The sequence below is a fragment of the Grus americana genome, chromosome 2 (genome assembly GCF_028858705.1).
Source record: "Grus americana isolate bGruAme1 chromosome 2, bGruAme1.mat, whole genome shotgun sequence".
Lineage (NCBI taxonomy): Eukaryota > Metazoa > Chordata > Aves > Gruiformes > Gruidae > Grus > Grus americana.
Window position 1 is genome coordinate 132,709,277 of NC_072853.1, and position 24,919 is coordinate 132,734,195.

Sequence of the window (24,919 nt, forward strand, 5' to 3'; positions counted from 1 at the left end):
CTAACTACAGAAGATATCTCATTTATTTAATCAGTTAATTTTAAATTAATAACATTTGTTAACTTTTTGCATATATATGCAGCACATTCAGCATAATTTTACATAACTTGTAATTTTAAAGTGTTGCATTTCATTACTATCAAAATGCAGTTTGACACAAAATGAGGAGTAAAAAAAAAGGAAACAAATACCAGTCAGCATTTCTATCATTGTAATGTAAAAAATCAGAAATCTAAATAATTGTCTAACAAGCTGTAAAGCTGTTTAAATGTGAATACAGTGCACTTCTACGAATAGTCGGAAAGAAGAACCAAATAAAATGTAAAAGTTGTATCTAGTTGCAAATCTCTATTTTAAGGGTTACAAATTGAGGAGAATCAACCTTTCAACAAAAATCTCTACCACTTAAAATAACCAATAATTTGAATCAATGGTTTAACCTGTATCACTTCAAATCAGCAACTTCATATAACCTTGATATCAACACTCAAAACAAAGTATAGAAACTGCAAAGTCTCAGACAATAAAACACAAACTGTAGAATAACAGTTTTAAGAGCCTTTAAAAAGCACTCTGTACTGAAGAAGCAGGTAGGAGAACGCATGCTGCTTTGGAATTCTTGTTTAGCCCGTGCATTTGTCAAGCTATTGGGTAAAAAAGCACAAGGATTTCAGAATCCTATAGGTGTATAAATATACTTATCATAGGCCCCAAAGAAATAAGCCATGAACTCTGTAGAAGACTTACATATCTGACAAATTCAGGGTAATTTGTCTAAGAACATGCAAGAGAAGCTAGCTAAGCTCTGAATTTATCATTAACTGGTGCAAGGGAATCTGCACACTAACAAGGGTATCAGATTTTTCCTAGAGCCACAAATAGATGGCGACTGAATTCTGCCCAAATCCAGTAATAAAAAAACTTGACAAGATGAAGCACACAAAAAGGTAATTTAGCATCAATTTAGCCACCCCAGTGTTTAACTGTAATTATGTGTTTTACAATGACAAGTTCTGATTCACAATGTAAACGGCTTTTGAAACTATGTCAGGACAAATAGTTATAGTAATGATTTATGAAACAGTATCGAGGGAACATCAAGCACAGGCTAAATTCCTTCGTTCACTCCTCAGCACACCATATGAGTTTCCAGGAATATCCTTTTTTTTTTTTTAACTTTCTAAGAAAACATAGCTGGGTGCTCTTAACTGTCTCACCTAGGACTCTGACAGTAGCGTATTACAGGATTTTTTTTTTTTTTTAGTCAAAACTAAATTAAGGGGAATTCTGAAACAAACTTGGCCATTGACATATGGAGAGGCACAGCTCAAGGTAAACTATACCACAGTAGTAAAAACACAAATAAAAGGAGGTGTGTAGATGAAAGCAAGTGAAAAAGAGGAATGGCAGCTGAAGAAAGAATGGGAAAAGGCAACTTTCCTCCTCCTGAGGTGAGTTCCCCACCCCTTACTTCTGCCCTTCTGAAGGCATTCTCCAAGCAGCTGATTACAGGACTAATTTTAAAATTCAATCTGAAATAGAAACAAAGGCTTTTGTTTAAAGTACATGACTTAAGTATCTTCATTAAAATACTCCTTCAGAGGCAGAGCTATGTAAGTATTCTTCAGGTGATGGCCTCGAGAATAATTCCATCCGAACCACCGTTAGTTACACTATACCCATGTATTAAGACCTGAAATTAAAGCAAAGGCTGATACTGTCAACACAGGTCAAAGATTTCCTAGTATACCTGCAGAGGCCACGTGGCCTTGTGACCAGCAGCCACACCTTGGCAATACGGTATCTGTGACTTAACCCAAAGCACCTTCATTTCACAGGCCCTACCTGACTGAAAAAAAACCTATGCCTCAGGCATTGTGCACCGAAAAAAATACAAAGAATCAAAGCCTGGTATTTGTCTGGTATTGTGAGTACAGAGTAGCAATGGGGGCAATAGTAATTAATCAATCTACCCCCAAAAAACAACTGACAATTAAATATATTACGAATTGAGAATTTAACATATCAAAAGTTCAGAAATATCATACCGCTTCAAAAGAGTCACAGCCTATCAGTATAAAGGAAGAATATAAAACTATTTTATTGACCACTGTTCACCAGTATTTACAATAAAGTAAACAATATACAGTCTGATAACATTCAAATTACTACAAAGTTAGTTTTCACCTGGTCTTCTTGAGACCAAGTGATCCCAAATACTAAAAAGAATGATTCTACAGGTTTAGAGGGCTAGGTTTGGGTAAAGAAGATACATGCACATCAATAGTATAGAAGACTACAAAACATCTGAGTTGGTTTAGACATTCATTATGACTCTGTAATAACTATGGAAGTTTATGAATGTTTTATAAAAGCTTTTACCTAATATGGAGGAAGTAGTAGTATCAAATGCTCTCTTGTGATAAATGAAATAAGTTGCAGAAAGCTTTTATTTACTTGCTGTTGATGCAAAACATACTACTTCAAAAAAATATCAAATTTGATTCTTGTTAGAATGTATGCTTCTCACATTGCTAATAAATCAAAATTTCAGGTTTTAATATTCATATATATAAAAAAGCAATGCAAACAATTATTGTGCTTCATCTTCTGGGCATGAATGCCAAGTTAGTCGCTCTTCATAAAAAGCGATTACGATCTGAGGACACTTCACGTTAGCTTCTTTGGCCAGGACCAGATCTGCCTCATCAGAGTCTTTCCTGATGTAGAAGAAAGTAGGATTTAAGAAAATGCATAATCATTAATTCAGTAAATTTAGCAGCTCTTGATAGGTCATAAACTCTGAATAGAATGTCAGCTAGAAATCAGTTTTCAGTATTCCTTTCACTATAGCTACCAAGAATTTCCATGCTAATGGCAAGGTTTCACAGCTGCATCCTCCTTCCCTTCCCATATTTTTTTCTGTTTGAAAGGAAAATGCTATTCAAAAGGAACCATTTATACAGTTACCTATTGCAGCATGTAATGAAAGAAGTAAAACTTTGCTAATTTTGTCTTTTAAAGCATCATCAAAACTTCAGTGAGATTTTAAAAATCAATACCATCAGTCTTAAGAGGTGATACTTAGATCCAAATTATATTTACCGTTTACACAAGTAACTTGCTGTATTTCATACTGCTATTCTTGATGCTGTCTTGGGTAAGAAAACAAACTTTGCAGTCTAAAATGGAATCTGAAGCAAGTCAAAGTGTACACTACTTTTACAAGTCAGTTTTGTGCACACACATTCCTATGTATGTTGCCTACAATTAATTATGAAAAACTAATCAACTGCAACTGAACAAAAAAAAGCTTATTTTCCTATGTTTCATTTGTGTTTGATTTTGCCAATTATCACTACAGAAATTCAAATAGTCATGATCAATATTTTGCAGCTCTTCTAAGTTTCACATAAAATTTATAGAGAATTTGAAAAAGCAGAAGGGAGAGAGAATCTTCCAAAGCACTAATCTTCAGCAGTCTGGCCACATTACATGACAATTTCTCCAGAGACCACTCAGACTGACTCCACTCAGAAAGTTATGCCCTTCTCAAAGGCTGTGGAAAGCTATCATTCTTCTCATCCCACCACCCTGAGAAATCTGACCCCCAGCAATGTTAATTCAATCTCTTTTATTCTCAACACTGGAAAAAAATACTAATTTTACCCTACTTGTTCACAAGGCAAGAAGTCCTTCTGTCAACACTGTAGCTAATGAGGCTGGTCTCCACCTACCTTCCCAACAACACAAACTCCCTCCGTGACTTTCCCCTCTTACTAGCCCGTAATGATAAGCCTCTCCTTCATATTGTTTATTCTTCATCTCAACCTCAGCTTTCTCCAGAAAATGCTGCCAATTCCACTTGGTTGCACGCAGAACGGCTGGCACACCGGTTGGTTAAATGGTTGGCTATCCAACAGCTGGCTTCTGCTTATTGAAACTGTAAAGCTGGATTTCTGCCTGCCATTCCCTCAGCAAGAACACTACTGAGATCCAGCTTTTCCACACAAATGCCAATTTTCCCATATCTTATCAGAATTTACCTTTCAAATTTCTACTTCTGTAAAACTGAACCAACAGGAACTAAAGTTATTTTGGGGTTTGAAGGAAGGATTAAGTAGTGACTGATTACAGAAGCCTTGTTTTTATAAGAATACAAGGTTAATAAGCAGACTACCAGCTTCTCTGTTTTACTGCTGAAATGAAGTTATCTCATGAGCCTAAGCGCAACTGCCTGCCCTCCCTTAACATGGACAAGAATGGTGGATGTAAGACTTACCATTTCATGAGGAACATAAGCTCTCCACTGCTATCTGTAGCCCCAATTATCCGCTCAGGATCAAGACCCCTTGCAAACCCTCTTGGTTTATCAACCTATTGAGTAAGTTAGAAGATCGTTATCTAGTTTAAGATAAAATTTTGTTTTGGCATTAGAGCTAGATATATGCATTCTTGTGTGTGTATATATATGTGTATATCAGAACAAAAAATATAGCCTTACATAATTGTAAAAGCTGTAACTACATGCAATCATCTGAAGATGACAATTTTGTTTTTCATGACTGATTGTCAGGGCAAGTCATTTACATGTAAAGTAACAATGAAGGAATTTTACATCAATGTTTCTAGCATTTATTTCTGAAAGCTCAATAGATGAAACAAGTGATCTAAAAATCCTTACTGTAGATAAGCAAGCATGGCCAGTAAAAGCAACAAGAGAGGCAAAGCACCAATGCACTCCTGGAAGCGGGAAAAACATACCCTTTTCAGCAAAACAACAGAGTTTGGTTGGCTTAAGCCAACAGTGAAACCGCATCCTTAGAGAATACCTCAACTCTTTTTGGTTCACTGAGATTGCACTGGTAGTAAGGAAAATCACCACTATTTCTGTATCAATTCCTCTAGGTTCACAATATCCTTTTTGAGACAGTGGCATCTGTACCAGATGAAGACATACAATTGACTTTATACAGAAACTAAAATATTCTGTGTAGTATTCATCACCTAATCTTTCTGATGCCTTCCAAATTTTTTGACAGTAACCACACATCCAACAGCTGTCTTCAGTAAACCACTGACATTGCCAAGCAGTTTAATTTCAAATTGTTAGTTTGAAAGTTTACAGAGTAAAATGTGAACTATCGAGCACATTATTATATGTGCATTATTTTGTACTCATCAGCACTACATTTGTCATGTTGTTCATTTATTTAAATTGTAGGAGAAACCCATACCTTTAAGAAAAGGCAGGCTTTCTTCAGTCACCCTTTCTACTCCCTCTCCACTATCATGCCTGGTTTTCACATTTTGCCACCTTGCTGCTCACCTATTTAAAATCATATACTAAATACAAAAGCCAGAACAGAACTTCATCTTTGTTCCTTTCATGAACCTTTTCCTTTAATACAAACTGACCGCTTAATACCATTCATAAATAACTCTTAAACAGTCTTACTTTCAATTATTCAGTAAGCATCACGGAACAATGCTAGAACTTTCAGTCATCGTGTCAATCAATCATCTTTTACTCACCATTTGGATAGTCTCACTAACAACCATCAATGATTACCCTTTTCAAACCACAGCTCCAGATGCCGTGCGGTTTTTACACTTTTAAACCACTGTTTGGTCTCATTCTCAAAGTCACAACAGGATTTTGGCAGGGGTGGGGTTGGAGAGGTAGGGAAGAGACACAGGAAAAACAAAGCTTAGCACACGAACATATACTTACAGAATCACGCTTTTTCTTTGATTTACTATCATCAGATTCGCTATCTGACAAAGATTTTCTTTTGGCACCATCTGTTTTTTCTTTACCAGCTTTCTGAGAGTTCAGAAAAGCTTCGATTAGCTCTGGACAATCTAAGTTTTCTTCAGGTTCCCATGTGTTGTCAGCGCTGAAACATATAAACATTTATGTAAAGCTAGGAAAAGAAGAAAAACATAAAACTAGCCACATATGCTCACCTTAAGCAAGTTAATTTTTTTCTCATTACGTAAGGCAGGTTTCTTAAACCTAAGGATGCTTATGTTGCTAGCTTTAGTAACCTTCATGTACTGCGTTTGATGACTGAAGGAAGTACGCTCTGCTGTTTTTGAAAAGCAAAGTTCTTAAACTGGAAATACAGAATAAGCAGCTCTATTAACTCCTACAATCCGGGTGGGATCACAGGAGTTAAAACAAGCAATCCCCACCCTACCAAAACCTACCCGTCCATTTAAACTAACTCCCTTCCCTGGTTCCTCTAAAGACTGTCCATGCAAACAAATCATATGATATGAGCACTAAGACTTACAGAGAACAGAATACACACAACGCTCACTACAAGCAGTGTTAAGTATGTATGCCTAAGCTTCTATATATGAGGACTGCTCTCAAAAGTTGTCTCCGAGCACCGAGATCAACTATAGCTAGAACTATCTCCCTCCTTCAGGTGACTAGAGGAGGGAACAAAGGTTCCATGACCAGAGCTGGGCACTGCAAATGTTCCAGTGAGCATGCATTTTGTTAACTGAAAGTCTAAGAAGTCCACAGATGTTGCCTACAAAAACTAAGCACCTCATGAGAAGTCCTCATGCGCAAATACCGCTGCAGCGCTACTGCACAAGCAGGATGCCTACAAATTATTTTCACTTACACATATTTTTACAACTTCAAATCAGAACCCTGAATACTAAACACATTGTGTTTTGGATTTATGCACTTATCACTACACAAATTTCAGGTGCTAGAATGCAGAATGTTGCAATGCAATCACTTTGGGAGGTATGCAACAATAATATCACTGCATATGTAACTACTTATGTTCAAATGCTAGATGCATCACCTTTTTTCAGCCAGTGGTCTGCCAGAAAACGTCATGGAAAGGAGGGACGAGGCACCCGTTAACAATCAACTTTTTAAGTACACTGTAAGTTTTTCTCGTGCTTCCCTAAGTCCTGGGAAAGAGACTCAAAAGATACCTCTCAGGTATGCCTAATGAAGGCAATCATGCCACAGAATTCCTTATGTAAATTCATCTAATTTGAGAGTAGTTCAGAAAAGTGAATAATAAGCAAACTATCTGCTTCAAATTCGTTGCTTCAGAGCTGCCTGCAGTTTAAATCCCTGCAATTCATTCCAACACATACACAACAACTGTCAGTCTAGCTTATCTTGAGAGATGCTGACACTAAAGCTAAATCAAAGAACAGTGGCAAGGACTTTAAGTCTTGGAACTTTTTATGTAGCACAAACACTAAGCTACATGTCTTCTATTTTATTTTCATACTTGACTGCCCCACTTGAATATGCATTTATGGATGTCCTTCCCTTGAGGTTCTTTAAAATGTATCCCGATCATCCAACTCCCTCTCTGCACAGTTATTTCAAAGAAATGGTTAGTATTTAGCATTCTATCAGAAAAAAAATAAAAGGTAATGCCTTACTCTGTAAATCCTTTCCACTTCAAGTAGTATTCCACCTTTCCATTTACAACACGTCTGTCCAGGACTTTCTCCACAACAAATTCTTCAGGCTCTGCCTCTTCGACTTTTTTACCTTTGCCATTCTGTTTCTTTCCCATTTTGTGCTACAAAAGAAATTCAGAATGACATTATTCATTCTTTTGCTTTACACAGTTATTTCACTGGCCAAATCCAACTTTGCTCAGTAAACAGCAAAGAATTATGTACTTATTCACACTAAAGCCAGAAGCTCAGACTCCTTTTATGTTAGGGCATGTGGTCAGGTAACCTGAGCAAGACATGTTAACGTTTTGGGTTTTTTTCAGTTGCTTAATGAGATACCCAACACCAGTTTTTAAAAACGTGAAATATTTTTGTCCATACACTCAGTGTCTCCACTCCCCTTATAAATTTAATTCGCAGTGCTATATGCTCAAAAACTTATGAAGCTTCTAGAAGTTAACTCTATGCCTGTGAAAAGGCAGAGGACAAGAAACAGCATAAGGCAGAAGTAAAGTACTAAGGGAACTGTGAAAATGCATAAAATAGGAAAGGAATGCTACTCAGAAAAGGTGGTTACTACCTTCTCCAAAAAAAAAAAAAAAAAGGAGAAGCTGATGGGAGCAAAGTTTACAATATATTGCTACAGTAAGCAAAACACTCAACAATAACTCGTAACTATTGAACAGGATGCATGCTAGGAGCATTCCATTACTGCAGTCCCTTCTCATTCTTAGCCACGCACCAATGTAACTTACATTCAAACAGATGTCACAAAGGTGCAAAAATTTAAGACAGCTACTTAAGTACAGCACTTAACAAGTAAATGAAATTTTGCTAGCTTAAAAAACTTTATAAGTGTTTTAAGTTTACATTTGATACTTCAAATAATATTCTTTAAGTTCTTAAAATAAATATTACATCCACATCATCCTCAAGGCATTCCCAGTTTAATAAGGCACAATTAAATAGTAATAGAAGGACACATTTCAGAATTTCCATGTTCGTAATCTTAAAAAGGTTGGAACAAGCCTATCATGTTGTCATATCACATTTCTGGAGCACTAGCAGACCAAAAGCTGTTTGCTTGCCGTTTTGGACTGCACTTTATAAGGAAATTGTTAAAGTGGCAGCCATAAACTAATGGGAGCAGTATTAAGCTCCTAAAACATATAGTCATGCAGTACCCTAAATCAAAGTGGACAGAACTAATTCCTCACTAATGCACTTCCTATAGAACAGAAAACAGACAAGCAAAAATCACAGAGCACCTCTATTTTCTTGATGGCCTCTCTCTAGAATTAATGTTAGTTTGAGAATACTGCGAAGCAATTTTGAAACTGTCAAATTTTCAGACTTTGTAGAATTTTGTCTTGATGTGGTGAAAGGTAAAAAATTATGTCTGTTAGACACAAGAAAACTGTAGTCTTTTTGTAAACTGAAGATTTGAAGCCGATTCTTTCTTTCCAAAAGCGCTTTGTGGCCCTTATTTTTCATAATTAATTTTTCCCTCCCTACCCAAAATAGCTTTACTGTGGTAAGCAACCCATAAATTGAACAATGAAGATCAGGAAAAGTTTAAAGTTTCTCTTTCAAACAGCAAGTTTCTGTACATGATTATATCTCATGTGACATTTGGTTTGATTTGGAAGCATAGAAGAGAGATTATCTAAAACAGAGCACATATTTCCAATTGGATTTTAACTGCCTGCATATCCCAGGTGTATTGTGACCACAGCATTCATGTCTGAAAAGTGTCAACTTAAGCACACTGGCTTTTTTTGCCTCCACAGGAAAAAGAAGGTAAGACTGAAATTGAAGGAAAATAAAAACATGTCCAACTCTGCTATGAAGGCAGCTTCTTTCAAGAAATGGAAGTGTGAAACAGAGGAACAGGTAGAGATGAGGAAAACAAATAAACAAAAAAAGAAGCTGAGGGAAGAAGAAAAAAAAAAAAAGACACAGACTCACCATACCATAATAATAACATTATAATTACTGGTGATAAGGCAAGCAGACTACAAGTGGGGAACATCTCCATCTGTGTTCTCTGTTGGACTAAAATTCTTTGATTCAATGGAAGATTGTTTTCTGGTACTCTTTTTGGCTTCTCTATTTCTTGTCACTTAAATATAAATGTTTTGGATTTCTGTATCAAAGCAACAATTTTTTACTTTTTAAGACTTAAGTATCTATACAATCTTCCACAGAAGAAAATTAATGTCATGGGGGGGCTGTATTTTTTTTCCTTGAAGCGCAGTAAGGAATAACAAAATGTTTTAAATATTAGAGATTTAGTTCGGTCTCCAAACTCTTGAGCCTTTCCCACCTATTAAAATAACACTTGATTGCAGAGCCTGCAGAAATACTGAACATTTGTTAAAAACCTGTACACTCTGAGATTACACAAGCCAATGTAAATCTCGGCCCACAAGTGAACGTGGTACCTGATGGAAGTTAAAGGGTACTCAATGTCCACTAGATCCCTGAAGACTCCCTTCTCTAGGATTGCATGTTGTAAGCTGTAACTTGGGTGTTTGACCACTGAATGCTCATCTATGGCTTGTTTCCCTTTCTGCATTCAGAAGTCACATATGACAGATGCAGATGCTCTCCAGTGGATAATCACTCTTTCTTTGAGGGGCAAGACTAAAACACTGATGTGACACTGTGGTGAAGGGTTTTAACATACAAGAGGTAACAAAATCGGAATTACAGTTCCAGAGCTACGCTATCCCTTAATACATTTAGATTTTGCATGCAAATACATAATGAAGCAGAATTAGTTATGGTTCCCATGGGAACCATAACTGATTTTCCTGACCTGTGCTGCAAAATTCTCAACATCAGAAGATTAAAAAAAAATACTGCATTCACAGATTCTTTCCTCACCCTGAGGCACCCCCTCCCCAGGCTGGCTAACTCCATTTCTTCCTCAAATTAGGGAAAAGTGGGCAATCAATTACTAACAGAAAGTTCAGACATTCACCTTGGTGAAATCTTTTAAAAGAGTTATCGTACAATATAAAGGAAGCAGTCCATTGCACTTCTAAGCCAGGAGTTAATACAAGTTTTTAATATATCTCAATCTGGGTCAAGCAGTAACCATTTCAGTAAATTTAAGAACAGGACTTTTGAGTGCATTATAAATCAGTTGTTCCGCTATCCAAATTTTGAATTGTACACGTGTATTTTTGCTTACTTCCCCGCCTCAACATCAGATGCATCTCATGCTATGTATCATGTACAAAACTACGTATCATTATTAGCTGAATGGTAACCAGCAACCAACTGCCCTTAGAAGTCCATATTTTAATGACAAGCAAAGCTTTACAGGAATTGAGATCCATGAATGCATCATTAAAACAGTCCAGGAGGGGTTGATAATCTCTGCTCCTATGAAATTAAAGAAACTGTTATTTGTTAAAAATCATTTCAAAAGGCATCTTAGCTATGCCACATCATTTCCCAATAATGTTATTTTTCATCCATAAAGACTGCCTTTTCTCAGGCAATTAGTTTTCCCCAAATACACTGGGAGAAATTAAATGAATACATGATTTGGATTTTATTTTTTACATATATGATGAATTACATGGTATGCTGAAAGGAGGCTAAAAAAATCCTTAGTGTTTTCTACTGTAGGACAGATGAAATAGTGCAGAGTCCTTTATTTTTTTTTCCCAAGAAGTCTCTTTAGAAATGGCATATTTATTAAAGCCAAAGACAATGTCCTTTCTAGTAGCCTTACTTTCTGGATCTGAAATTTTGGTCAGAATAATGCTGGGGAGGGGAGATGTGGATGTATCTTTTAAATGGAGATGCCAAGTTATAAGTTTGAAGAAAAAAATGTTGATTAAATCCTTATATACTTTAGGTGTGCATGAACTTACCAATGTAGTTTTATTGGAGGCCATTTTTATTGCAGACTTGCAGAGCTTTTACTAGAAAAATGCATGACAATTAAAAGGAAGTTTACATTACTCAAAGAAAGGCATCCCAATACAAGCATGGTCCTTGTTCCAACCCCCATGTATTCACTGCATATACCATTTCTAATATGGATTAAATCCAGAACAAGAAGTAGGTTACTACTTTGTCCGGCATAACCCAGTAACGCACCATTATACTAGCCAAGATAAATGTAGTATATAGGGTTGAAAAAAGGTTTTTCCCAAGGCCTTCTAAGGCATAGAGATATTTCTAGGGAAAAGGGGGAGGACCATCAGGGATGCTTATTTCCTTAAACCCAATAGAACAGGAGTTCAGACTCTAGCAGTTAATCGAGATATACCTAGGTATATTAACTGCAAATCTGGTGGGGAGCAGTTACATATCTGCGGTGTAATAACGAGTCACCCATTACTCTTACATTGTAGTAAATGCTTATAAACAGCAAATATTTATCTTAATGCAACTATAACGTTGCCTTCCGATTCTCAAGTTCACAAGAGTTAAGGTCCTACAGCAATATTAACTAAGCTAAGCTATACGCGCTACATATTTAACCTACGCAAATGATGTTGAACACAATCCATCCCCTTTTCCATGTCATTTTTCACACTGGCCACCTCCTTAGGCATGTATTGTCCCCGCCCCACTGCAAACTATAGAACTGTTAGAATTCCCCATATGCCTGGGCAAGGCAAAAGAGAAAGTCCTTCAAGGCCAGAAAACCTCTCGGACTCAGCAATCCCGCCCAATTCTCCCCTGACACGGGAGGTAGATTTTGGCAAGTCCCATAGGCAGTGGGGTAGGTGCAGTGGGAGAAGGGCAGGGGCTAGTGCCCCGGCGGGAGAGCAGCTTGTCTTGTCCCCGTTTGAAAGGTAGGAAGAAGGGGAAAAGAAGCAACAATAACAATAATAAAAACCCCGTGCCACCCCCAGCAGAAAATAAAGGCAGAGCCCTGCGGAGGCCTGCTGGCGGAGGCTGCGCCTCGGGCCTGTGGTGGGCGCACGTGAGGCCGGCGGGGACGACCCGGGCGAGCTAACGGGACTGCCCCGGGCGGCGCGGGGCCGGCCCACCGCCCCACAGCGAGGGCCGGGGGAGGGGGCCCGCCGCTCCCGCTCCGGGCAACCGCCGCCGCCGCCCGGCGGGCCCTGTGCGCCGCGCCCCCGCCGCCAGGGCCCCTTCCACGCCGCCTCCCCCACCCCGCCACGTTTCCCCCGGGCCCGGCACACACACGCCACCGCCTCCCGGAGCGGGGACGCCCGGTCGCGGAGGCCACCCCTCAACGGTGGCGGGCCGGCTTTGTCTCCCGAGCTCGCCTGCCGCCGCGCGGGTGCCGTTGCCCCCGCCCCCCGGCGCAGCCCTCTCCTTCCCCGCGGCAAAGCCCGCTCGCTCCGGGGCCGTCCCTCCCTCCCGCGCGGGCCAGGAGACGCCGTGGAAGCGCTGGGGCCGCAGCCCCCCGGCAGCCCTGGTCCGCCCGTTACCCCCCGCCGCCAAGGAAGCGGCGGCGTACTGACGGGGGGGGGGGGGGGGGGGAGGGAGGTGAGGAGGGCGGGCGGGCTGCGCCCCGCATCTCCTGGCGGCGGCCCGCAGGCAAGGCCCGCGCCGCGGGGCGCAGAGGGAAGGGGAGCCGGGGGGGGAGGGGGCAAGTAGGCGGCTGGAGCGAGAGAAAGAGGGAGAGAGAGAAGGATACAGACTTCAATGGTGCCCAGCCGCTCGGGTCTCCCGTCTCCTCCTCGCTCTCGCCCTGCGCGCACTGAGCAGCGGCGGCAACAGCGACATCTGAGGGGGGTTGAGGCGGGGGGTGGGGGAAGGGAGGGAGGGAGGGAGGCAGGGAGGGAGGGAGGGGGTGGGGAGCGGCTGGGCGGCGGCGCGGCGCAGGGCGGGCGCGGCGGCTGGCGGGGCTGGGCTGACCGAGCACTGCGCGCCGGCGGCTGACGGGGCAGAGCGCACGACACCGCCTACGCGCGAGCTGCAACCTCCTACCGTCGTCGCCGCCAGCACAGGAGGGGGGCCAAGACGTCTCTCCCACGGGGGGCTAGCGCAGGACCGCGTCAGGCGTCCAAAAGAAGGAAGATGCCTCGCGGCGACAGAGAAAGCGACTGGGTGAGCCGGGGGCTGCAAGGCGGGGGAACGGGCCCGTGGCGCCCGGTAACTGCAGCCGCCATGATGGCCGCCGCCATGAGGGCGCGTTAGGTCGGAGCGGCTGCCGCCCGCCCAAGAGCAAGGCCCTCAGTCGGTGCGAGAGGGTGGCCTTGGCGAGCCCCAGGAGTGGGGAGGGCGGGCAGGGAGCGTCGGGGTAGGTTTGGAGCTCGTTGTGGCGTGGCTGAGGGGGCCATTTGGAGCGCGGCCATTTCCCGTGTTGCGGCGGGGAGGCCTAGTCGTTAGCGAGGGCGCGAGGAGGAGCGAAGGGCCTTCGGAAAGTATTGGATGAGGGGGGGGCTCGAAAACTCTTTTATTAGTGGGGACAGGGGTCGGAGTCGGCTGGGGAGGCTTCGCTCCGGCTGAGGAGCCGCGGGTGGATCTGCGCTGGCTATCCCCGGGAGCTGGGGGGGGGGAGGGGGGGAGAAAAGGGGGCGGGAAGAAAGGAGCAGCTCCAGCGCCATTTCCCTGGTGCGCCGGGCGGCAGCACTCACCCTTTGTCGCGGTGCGCGCGAAGCCGCTGAAGAGCGAAAAAGGGAGGGAGGGAAGGAAAGAAGGAAGAACAGGGCGCCGGAGCGGGCGGCGCGCCCGATGTTAGCGGAGCAGGCTGCGGCGAAGTCCCCCTCCCTCCGCTGCTTCCCGGGCCCCCGCGATGTGTCGGCGCTGGCGCCAAAATCTGGGTAGTTACGCTTCCTCCTGCCCGGGCGGAGGCGGAAGGGGCCAGGCCGCCAACAACAGGGAGAGATTTCGGGGGTGCGCTTTGCTCCCGCCCGCTCTCTGCCAGTACCACGGGTGGCCGCGGGGAGGGCAACGAGTGCATGTGTGGGGGCGATACCAGCCGCCTTCGGCTAATTATAACCCCCCGCTTTGAGGTTTGAGTCTTCGGAGTGGTTCGGCAATTTCCGGAAAAACGACGCGGTGCTAGTCGTGATCGGGGCCGTTTCGGCTCCGAGTCTCTTCCGTTGTCGGAAATTGCCGAACGGCTTGAATAGTCGATGACTGCTGCGTCTTTTTCTCCGGAAATTGCCGAGCAGGTTCCGAGCGCCATTCTTGTCTGCTTCGGCAAATTCCGGAAATTGCCGAAGCGAGTCGAATGGGCTTCCATTGCCGTTTCGGCTTTTTCCGGCGACTGTCGAAGCGGATAAGCTCGACGACCACGGGTCCTTCGGCTCATTTCGGAGACAGCCATTACTAACGGAGTTGATGACTTTTTATTACGTGATAAAAACACGTAGGGGCTTTATACAGAACTGCTGCCCCTTTGGAGATATTTAAGCTCCAGATTCAAGCTTTTTTTTTTTTTTTAAAAAAAAACCTAAAACCTCGGAAGCGAGCCTGGGCCGGAGAAGGAGGGCGCTAGCACTACGTGGAGCTGAATTTCAAATTACGTAACAGTTAAGGCAGCCATTACTGACCAGTTGTACGGTACTCTCAAGCAGGAATACGTAAACCATGAAGAATATGGTACGTGAAAAGGGAAAACGCAGAGTTTCCTTTTGAGGAGGGTGGCACGTCTGTTTATGCGTACGGAGTGAATTTTTCTGTGTCTGGGCGTTACGAGTGGGCTTGAGCCCTTGTCAGAGCACGTCCGGGTGCCGCTGCTGGCTCCCGGTCGGTGCGCCGCGGGTAGGGGGCTGGATGTCTTTCCGCAGAGGAAGCGTTAGCGGGAAGGTTCTGGAAGCGGCTGTTGGCGCTGCTGCGCAGCCGAGAGAGGAGGCGGAAACTGCGGTGGCCGTGCATGGCGGGTGGCGAGTTCTTAAAGCGCTTGGCGTACCCGTTAGCCGAGCTGCCGTTAAGGTGGCGCTGGAGGAGGGGGATACGGGGCTATGGAGGTCCGGGGAGTTGCCCGGAGAGGTGCTGATGGCTGGGGTGGTGCTGCTAGTAATGGCGGTGGCAAGGGGGAGGGGTAAAATGGCGGCGCCGAGAATCGCTTGTGCGTGAGGCTGTGAGGACTCGCTCCGAGGATGAGAAAGCGGGTAAGCTGGGAGGGCAGCAGGGCCTGCGAGGCGGGCAGGCAGCTGTAGTCGCCTAGGATATGCGGGGGCGGTAAAAAGAGCTTGGCGAGCTCTTCTTCGTACCGTGTGTGTAGGCGCACGCTAGAAGCGGTTTGCAGCACTTGGTTTCTGTTTATCCCGAGGACCCGGGTGTTTTGGTTTGGTTTTGTTCTTTTTCATCTGGGGTCGGTGCTTCCAGAAGTTCTTCCCGCCGCATCACTGTCCCTGGAGGCGACGGCTGCTTCTGGGCGCCATTTTCCCCTTCTAGCTGCGGGGGCCCCTGTTTTCCTGATATCCGCCACATGGCGGAGCCGGCGCGGTAACCGCTTCGCCCCTGATAACATCAGGGGGTGGGGGAAGGGGGATAACCGGGCTGTTGCACTGCAAAGCCCTGGAGGACAGGGGCTGAGGGGGCGCTTGAGGCGGAGGAGGAGAGAGAGCAGTGTCACTTTAGTCTGGGACCAGTAAACCCAGCTTTGCTTGTGGCAGGCCTAGCCACAGTAGTTTATAGATCACACTTGCTTGTCTCTGTTAACCATTTTTGTTACTCGAGTTCTTAGCTCTGCAGAAGTCTGCAGTCAGCTTGGAGTATTTGTGCACACATTATTGCTATATGAAACGCATTTTCTTGCTCCTATGATGAATTTTCCAGCAAAGGCTATGCGTTTTCCAGTCCTTTGAAGTGTTGGTTTAAACCTATGAAGGAAGGCTTAAAATAAGCACTGATGAAGATTCTACAGAGTTCATAAAGATTTCCTCTCAAACTCTGTTCCTTCCACAGAGTGTACTATGGCAATCTTGAAAGAGGTTTTTCTTGCAGCTTTTATATTGTGGGCCTTGGTGGGGTGGGTTGTATGTATGGGGGGATTGTTTTTACCAAATAAGAATTTTCATCAAGATTCTGAGAGGGACTGAAGTGGTAATAATTTTGTCATGGATTTTACAGCTTCAGCATAAACTTCAGATGGTCAGAACTCACTGGACCCTGGTGGGAGGTTAATGCTAGACTAACCAGAGCTTCTTAAAACTGGCACATTTAAGACAAGTAGTTTCTCTACATCCAGAGGCTTTGCATGTATTAGTGGAATAACGTGTTTATGATATTTTCACACAGTGGTTTTAAGTGAAGAACTGGTAGTGAATTTTGTTACTGCAGTGTCCTGAAGTGTGTGGGTCCCTAGGTGGTGTTCTGGGCAGGGCATGTCCTGCATGACACTTGATATGCAGTAGATTACAGTTACTAAAAATTTATACATCTGTAAAGTGTGTTGTTATTCTGTTTAATGTTTATTAGTAATGTGTGGTATGTGTTTGTCCTTTGAAAAACAAATGTAGTTGTTACAACTGATATATTCCATTCTTTCATTGAGTTTCATTTACATGTTTATAACTGTTTTCAAACTGGAAAAAGTCTACCCGTCTACTAAATTTGCTTGATTCTCATATTTTTATAAGAATATAAATGTGTTATTAGGCACATGACAATCGATTCTGTATGAAAAAGTGTCTTTTGTGGGCCTGTGAGACTGTAGCAAGTAGTCCCTAATTTTCAAGCAGCAGAAATTAAGTATTTCAAAGGGAGGATTTTTGTGGCAGTATCGTTGTTTAAAAATATTTCTCTGCTAGCCTACTCAAATTATAAATGACAGTATGACTTGCAGCATATGACTTTTTAGTTCAAGTCTGATATGCAGCATCCTTTCCTGTATTCCTTTTAAGAGATGAGGTGAAAGGAAACTTGACGTGGGCTTGCTGCTTTTAAACTCTTGTGTCTCATTTCGCTTGTCTGTACAAGGAGACAGTATTAGCTTCCTCTGTGTTCCTTAGGAGAAAAAACGCTAGATCTAACAGCAGATTCCAGGTGTTTTAAGAGACATTTAAATTGCTTGTTCTCAAATACAGTATTTTTTTTGGCAGAGAAAAAGTTCATTTTTCTAATAGTTGACTTCCGTGTCAGAGTGCAGTATCTCAAGCTGGTAATAGGGTGATGCATTTTGAACAAAAAAGTGATTCAGTACTACCTACAGTAATTGTCTACCTGTTACATGCATCTAGATCCAGGCCTGCCTTGGACAACCTCAGAAAACATGTCGGCTTAATACTTTTAAAAGCCTTTGTTCACTGAACTATTTTGCTTATTTTCCAAATCTCCTTGTTTGTCATTGATTGTCTAACTTCCTCTTAAAATTTATCCTAGTGTTAAGTGCATAGTTGGTCGTGTTGTGTTTGTCAGCTATAGCTAACTATGCAGGGTTTGGGCTGTTCCAAAAACAACCGCCAACCTAAAGAAAACGCAAAACCAAACACCCAAGCAGATTTTCTTGATTTTTAAAACTAGGTAACAGTAGAAAGCTGAAGTAATCATTGCATTTGAGTTCTCGTGTCCCTAGCAGGACAGTTCTCTTTCAAACAACATTCTGAAATCTTAAATTTTGTGGAAGGGGACTACTTTTTAGTGCCTTTTTGTAATTGTTGCTGTTGGACATACAAAATTGCAAAATGTATGATGTAGTGATGCTATTGTGTGTAGAAAATGACAACGATATCTGCTTTGTGTAAGAAGTTAGTATAAAAGTACTTTCAACTGGTAGAGGTTGGAAGGTTGTCCTTCCCACTTTGGTATAATACTACCTACAAAATAGTAAATTTAATACCTTACTATTGGTCCCGAGTTTTTTTTAATCATGTACTTGTCATCACAGCAGAAATTTCTGCTGAACAAGCACAGTGATAATTTCTCTGAGAAGTAATAGGACAAAGTCTTGCTGAAAGTACAGTTTATAGTAGTGGACACATGCAAATATGTATTATTCACGTTTCTGTTTTAAAGGGAATCCACTTAGTTTTGATACCACTGCTGTTGAGGGTGATTAGTCTAGCGACAAATTCCAATGGTGCAGTATCCCAGATTAATTTTACAGATGATCCAGCTTTCATTCGTTGTAATAATTGATGGAAAAAATAAGAATCAGCGACCTGTTTTAGAACATCTTTAGCTGTATCTTCATTTATTTTACTTTTAATGCCTTGGGTAAATAGCATGGTAGTATTCATGTACAACAATTTGAGCCAGAATGGTTTTTTTTTTTTTAAATAATTGCCATCTGGAATAGAATCAGTATGAATGAATTCGTGTTATCTGTAATAAGAACTTCTGGGTTTGTTTTTATTTTCCTTTTCTTTAAAAAGCATCCTCTAAAGATCTTTGAAAGGACTATTCTGGAAGTCTTTGAGTGTGGTCCCTTGTTCTTAGTATTGGGAAGAAGCACGTTATTAAAATGTGTATTGTAGAAGTGGACTTTTTTTTTTAAGTGGAATTGCGTAAATTGCTTCATTTCTTGGATAGTGGTGGAACATTTAGAAAAGCCAAGCCTGATTTTGAAAAATACGTCTTGCTGAAAGTTTTTGACGCTTAAAAATCTTACTTAGTGTCTAATTATGCTGATGCAGAGGGGGTATTGTTAATTAAATTAATGTTATCTTCTTTTCTGTGATAGAGGGAAAAGGAGCAGTTCCGCAAACTGTTCATTGGCGGCTTAAGCTTTGAAACAACAGAGGAAAGCTTGAGGAGTTACTATGAGCAATGGGGAAAGCTTACAGACTGCGTGGTAAGTTTGGCACACTAATGCACAATGATGGCATAGAAATTGTAAACCTGGAGAGTTTGTTTCCTGGATAGCTTAGTGAAGAGATGAAATACTAAATGTTCTTAAGTGTACAGTTGGTTAGTTTATACGTAATTTGGCCCATTGAAGCTATGCATAGACTTTTCCTTGCAAACTCTGTTAATAGAGTTAGGGAGCACTCACCATCTGTTTCCTGTAAAATCTGCCAGAGTATCTCTAACCACTGATTTCAATGGTTTAAAATTAACTTGGGTGTCATTGGCTGAAGTGCATTAGGGAGTGCTTACACAGAGCACTGTTACATCTGTGTGATTGGTAACCCTTGGCAGAAAGCTGGTATCATGGTAAGCAGCCTTCTGTGTCATGTTTTCATAGAATCATCTAGTTGGAAGTGACCCTTTGGATCATCAAGTCCAACCATAAACCTAATGCTGCCAAGCCTGCTACTAAACCATGTCCCTAAGTGCCATGTCTATACATCTTTTTAAGTATCTCCAGGGACTTTTGCAGAAGTTCCTCCACTGAATTTGTTTTGGGAGCAGTAAATACATATTTTGTAACACAGATTTAAAGTCTGTGGTCTTCAGAGAGCTTAAATGTTTGATTTTTTGATAAAACAACCATAAATATAACTGTACATCACTGATAATAGCAGCATTTCTGAGTTACGGATAGCGTCTTGGAGGACGATGGTTAGAATTTCTGTGATGCTAAGCAGTACTGTTCATGTACTTAATCAGCATAGCCTGCTACTTTTTTGAAATCAAATCAAGGAAAATGTAAATAAAGTTTACATGTTTTCTCCAGATGTTGTTAGTATTCAGCTTAACATGAGACAGGTAGAAATGGTTTAAATGTGTTTATTATTTTTAGGTAATGAGGGATCCTGCAAGCAAAAGATCAAGGGGGTTTGGTTTTGTAACATTCTCCTCCATGGCTGAAGTTGATGCAGCCATGGCTGCAAGACCTCACACGATTGATGGAAGGGTGGTTGAACCTAAGAGAGCTGTGGCTAGAGAGGTAAGTATGGCTCTAAAAGCAAATTGTTTTCATGCTTTGAAAAAGGAACCTCTGTTTTGATTAGACAGTTATGCTTTGTTCTTGTTTGAAATTGCCTGGGTTTAAAATCTCTAATTAAAAGGCCATAGTTGGGGTACCATTTCCACACACTTTTGTCTGTTAAATGACACTATTACATAAATGCCTATTACTACAGTGAATTATTAAGTTATTCTGGTTGTAGAATCATGTCTGCAAGGGACACAACTGGGGTCTGAAAGTATTGTTAGTGACAACATGTTGCATGCCTGTAATTATGCAAATTCCAAATTAACTCTTTTCTGGAATGATTACTGTTACTAAATCTCAAATTAATAAACTCCTTTTGATTTCTCCCAACTCTATTCCAAGATCTTTTTGGGTATTTCTAAAAGGTATATAACTGAAGCGACTGAAAATAGAGAATGTAGTAGGGAAACTTTTTTCCCAGTGGTGGTGTACAAAATCATCTTAGGACTACTCTGGTTTTAGCCCCAGGCATGTTTGGTTTTAAACTCTAGGGTACAAATTAGCTGTGTGCACAGGAATGGAATACACCTGTAAACTTTTCAGCCAGATTACTGTGGCACAGAGGTTACTTGAGGAGCAAGTGCAGATTCTAGAATAAGTCATCCCTACCTAGTGCAGCAGCTTGGATATCATGCTCAAAGTGTAAAAATAACCTATGCATGTGAGGAGTTGTCTTCATTTTTTGAATAGAGGTTAAAATTCGTAGCTGTGGTTCACTGAGGTTGAAGGACCTTTGCTGTTTGCTTTCCACTTTACGAGTGGAATACAGGTTTTGCTGTTGTTGGGGAAATGGGCAGAGGAAGCTGACATCTTTGTTTCAGTTATAAAAATCGTGCTCCAGTTTAAGTTATTAAATACTTAACAGTTCTTTCAGAGTTGATCTTACATTTTCTGTAAATATATTTAAAGGCTTTTTATTTCCTTTTATGCATTTCATAGCACTTTCATCTGTACCTTTTTCAGTGCTTTTAAGGCTTTGACATAAATGGGGGAGGAAAAAAACCTCTAAATTACCCCATGTAACTTCCCTCCCAGAAGCACACCCCACCCCCTAGCAAGGTTGCAGGGACATGCATTGTATTCCATTCCTGACATCCTGGCAAAATAGTGATTTGTGAAATTGTTTTTCTTTGTGGTAATTTAAAGGATTCTTTTAACAGGAATCTGGAAAACCTGGTGCTCATGTTACTGTGAAAAAACTATTTGTTGGCGGTATTAAAGAGGACACTGAAGAGCACCACCTTCGTGACTACTTTGAGGAATACGGAAAGATCGACACTATTGAAATTATTACTGACAGACAGTCTGGTAAAAAGAGAGGGTTTGGATTTGTTACATTTGATGACCATGATCCTGTGGATAAAATTGTATGTAAGTAAGCTTCATTTCACTCATTTGATAGTATTAATCCTTGCAGTCATAGTAATTGTGTAAAGCTAAACTTTAGAAATAATGGCATTAGTTATGTGCATGTATATTTGCTACATCGTAATTTGGCGAATTGTGTGGGAACATATATTTTGCATTAAGTACTGCCTTCTTTGCATAAGAATCATACGGTATTTTGGGTTTTTTAGATGATAGGGAATATGTATGGATTATTTTGGAAATTACTTCATTTTTGGAAGCCTGATTTGTTGCCAGATCAGCATTTACGTGCTGATGATATCTTATTTGATGTGGTTACAGTGCAGAAGTATCACACCATCAATGGCCATAATGCAGAAGTAAGGAAAGCTCTCTCTAGACAGGAAATGCAGGAAGTTCAAAATTCTAGGAGTGGGAGAGGAGGTATGTACAAGTAACGGTTAATGGTTTGTGGTTGGGTTTTGTGTTCACTTTCCATTATCTCACTGCTTGTAATTGTTAAACTATGACAGGGAACTTTGGTTTTGGTGATGCACGTGGAGGGGGTGGCAACTTTGGTCCTGGACCTGGCAGCAATTTCAGAGGGGGAGCCGGTAAGACAGGCATGTTTGTAGCATTTTATTTTTTCTTATTTATACTGTCTTTCTAGTTCTGGGTAACTTTGGAAGCTACTGCTGTTTAATTTAAATGCAGCTGTGGCAGTTACAGAATTTTTGGGAAAAATAACTTGCAAACCTTTTCTGTAGTACACAAATTGATTATGTGCATATTCAGTAAAATGAAGCTTTTGCTGTTTGGTTGTTTTTTGAGTTTTTTTAAGGATTTCATTAAAAGCTAAAGTGAACCTTAATAATTTTGTTAAGAAATTCCGGGGGTTTTCCTCTGTAAATCTACGCAGCACTTGCCTGACTTGTACAGTGTAAGGGCTATGTTCAAAATGAAAACTGGTTGCCTTACAAATGCAAGAAGATAGAAGATGTAAAGCGATGATTGGATGTATTATTTCCCATATATTATTCTAAATTCAAGTGTATGTGTGCTTAATCAATAATGTCTGAAATTTGGTTCTTACGGTCATAGGGGTTTGAGAATTCAGTTAGTTTGCTCAGATGCATTGAAATACTTTGGGGTTTTTCTCCAACAGATGGGTATGGAAGTGGCCGTGGATTTGGTGATGGGTATAACGGATATGGTGGAGGACCTGGAGGTTAGTTTACTTTTTGGTGGTGGTTGTTGTTTTTCTCTCATTCAGAAACATTTTTACATTCACTTACGGTTGTGTAAAATTTATATTAATTACCAAAGCCATTTTCTTGGCTTAAGGAAACACACATGGCTGTTGGCTCATGGTAAACCTTTATATGGTAATTTGTATGGTTATTTCTGGGACAACCATACCCCTTTCTTTTCTTTAGAATGGCAGTGTTTCTTAAATTTCCTGAAAAAACAAGAATTTAATTAAGCCCTTTAATTGAGTCTTTTAGGCAGTCTGGTGGGTTTTGGTCACAATTCAGTTAGAGTGGGAGTTGGTATGTGCCTTTAAAAACAGTGTTCATAAAAATTTCTTTACAAAACTCCTACCCTTCTCTTCCCCTGTAGATTTCTAAATGGAAGAATATCCTCTAATTCTGTAGAATTTAGTTGCCTTCTATACTGAAAAGTTTATTTTAAAGGATTATATTGTCATAGGTGGCAACTTTGGTGGCAGTCCTGGTTATGGAGGAGGAAGAGGAGGATATGGTGGAGGAGGACCTGGATATGGCAACCAGGGTGGGGGCTATGGAGGTGGTTATGACAACTATGGAGGAGGTAACCTACTGGCTTGAAATGGCATTTCAGTTGTGAATTAGTGAATGTCATTTGAGATTTGAGGCGGGGGGTGGGGGGAATTGTAAATGTTGTCTAAATGTTTGTTTTCCAAATAGTATGAAAAAGCAGTTTGTTGCATACACTACCGGAATACCTGTGTGATTTTGTACTTTATTTTAAAATTCTAATAATGAGATAACTTTGTGAGGGCCGTGTGAGTTGTAGCTCATCTAGGTATTTCTCCCCTTTTGTATTGATCAGGCAATTATGGAAGTGGAAACTATAATGATTTTGGAAACTACAACCAACAACCTTCAAATTACGGTCCAATGAAGAGTGGAAATTTTGGTGGCAGCAGGAACATGGGGGGACCATATGGTGGAGGTATTGTATATGTCCTGACCTGCCTTGGAGTCAAATGGAGTGGGTGGGCTTTAGTCTTTTGGGAGAGTGGAAGGGAAGATAGGACAAGGGGTAACTGTTTTGAACTAAAAGAGAGTAGATAAAAGGAATAAATTCTTTACTGAGGGTGGTGAGGCAGAGGAACAGGTTGCCCAGAGAAGTTGTGGATGCCTCATCCCTGGAAGAAGGGTTCAAGGACAGGTTGGATGGAGCTTTGAGCAACCTGATCTAGTGAAAGGTGTCCCCACCCATGGTGGGGGGTTGTACTAGATGGCCTTTAAAGGTTCCTTCCAACCCAAACCATTCTATGGTTCTAAGATTGATATGTAGATGTTGTATAACTTCTGCAGTAGATGGACTGTAGTGCTCATGTTCTTTCTGCAAGTTGGCTACAATTTCTTATCTTGAGATTGAAGCTTGTCTTGGGAAAAATTATTACTGTTATTTAAAAGATAAATGAAAAGGTACTAACTTTTTCCAGAATGTTATGAAATGTTTTGCAGTTTCAAGTCTGTAAAGATTTTTAGCCAAGTTTCATGTTCTCTGCTATCAGTTCACACTATTCGTAGAGTCTAGTTAATGTCCACTAAACTTGCTAGGATTTCTTCTTTTCCCCCTCTTGTTGTAGTGTCACTTTTTTCTGACACTTTCTGCTTTTTGTTGTCTAAATATTATTTAATACGCACATGTAAAGCTTGTGAAATGGAAAGTGAAAGACGAAGCCCGTTCTTGTAAGGTTTAGCGTGCAAATAAAGTCAACCCTCAGAGGTGGAAGACAGTACAGTGCATCAAATTAGATGTGACACTGTTGAATCTTCTAAGATTTCAGCATGTAGTTCTTGTGGCAGTTGTTGGAGGTTATTTAGAGGAAGACAGTGAAATGTTAAAATCTTTGTTGTGTATTGCCATCTCTGGAAGTAAAGAGGATGTTAATCTTCATACAGAATCAAGAGCACTCCTAGATTTAAAAAGCATACAGATGTAACTGCTCTGTTTCTTCTTTTTCTGCAATTGCAGGAAACTATGGTCCAGGGGGCAGTGGAGGAAGTGGTGGATATGGAGGGAGGAGCCGTTACTGAGTTTCTGCAAGCATGCCATGGGTAAGTATGTTTA

The 24,919-nt window shown here is 41.4% G+C and overlaps 2 protein-coding genes across 13 annotated transcripts in view; one reads left to right on the top strand and one right to left on the bottom strand.

The window, feature by feature from the left end:
• CBX3 (chromobox 3) lies at nt 1–14,250 on the bottom strand. Of its 4 annotated transcripts, none has more exons than XM_054815608.1 (6): nt 14,034–14,250; nt 11,343–11,393; nt 7,432–7,574; nt 5,735–5,900; nt 4,283–4,377; nt 1–2,720 (listed from the first exon to the last, which is right to left on the bottom strand). In XM_054815608.1, the coding sequence occupies exons 2-6, from the start codon at nt 11,364–11,366 to the stop codon at nt 2,594–2,596; spliced, it is 555 nt and encodes a 184-aa protein (XP_054671583.1). In that variant the 5' UTR covers nt 11,367–11,393; nt 14,034–14,250; the 3' UTR covers nt 1–2,593. The 4 variants fall into 4 exon arrangements, with proteins under 4 accessions (XP_054671583.1, XP_054671582.1, XP_054671584.1 ...); XM_054815607.1 differs by lacking the exon at nt 14,034–14,250 and adding an exon at nt 13,095–13,212; XM_054815609.1 differs by lacking the exon at nt 11,343–11,393 and having other exon boundaries at nt 14,034–14,249.
• HNRNPA2B1 (heterogeneous nuclear ribonucleoprotein A2/B1) overlaps nt 13,370–24,919 on the top strand; it is a 17,217-nt gene continuing 5,667 nt past the window's right edge. For 3 of the 9 annotated variants that reach the window (XR_008575742.1, XM_054815580.1, XM_054815579.1), the window contains exons 1-10: nt 13,370–13,503; nt 19,031–19,141; nt 20,033–20,179; nt 21,388–21,598; nt 21,917–22,018; nt 22,108–22,188; nt 22,740–22,802; nt 23,285–23,404; nt 23,666–23,788; nt 24,824–24,906. Coding sequence is in view for 6 of the 9 variants with exons in the window: in XM_054815580.1 (XP_054671555.1) it covers nt 13,474–13,503; nt 19,031–19,141; nt 20,033–20,179; nt 21,388–21,598; nt 21,917–22,018; nt 22,108–22,188; nt 22,740–22,802; nt 23,285–23,404; nt 23,666–23,788; nt 24,824–24,885 (1,050 nt within the window). In the remaining 3 variants the exon portion in view is untranslated. Of the gene's footprint in view, nt 13,504–14,548; nt 15,004–19,030; nt 19,142–20,032; nt 20,180–21,387; nt 21,599–21,916; nt 22,019–22,107; nt 22,189–22,739; nt 22,803–23,284; nt 23,405–23,665; nt 23,789–24,823; nt 24,907–24,919 lie in introns of those variants that run through there. The other 6 variants (XR_008575744.1, XM_054815583.1, XM_054815582.1 and 3 more) reach the window with 5 other exon arrangements.

What these genes read in the sequence shown, in the direction of transcription:
- CBX3 (XM_054815608.1), bottom strand. Translation starts at nt 11,366, where the DNA reads ATGGCCTCCAATAAAACTACATTG. An exon ending in CCTCCAATAAAACTACATTG is followed by an intron (nt 7,575 to 11,342) that starts GTAAGTTCATGC and finishes TTTCTTTTGTAG; the next exon opens with CACAAAATGGGAAAGAAACA. An exon ending in CAAAGAAAAAGCGTGATTCT is followed by an intron (nt 4,378 to 5,734) that starts GTAAGTATATGT and finishes CTTACTCAATAG; the next exon opens with GTTGATAAACCAAGAGGGTT.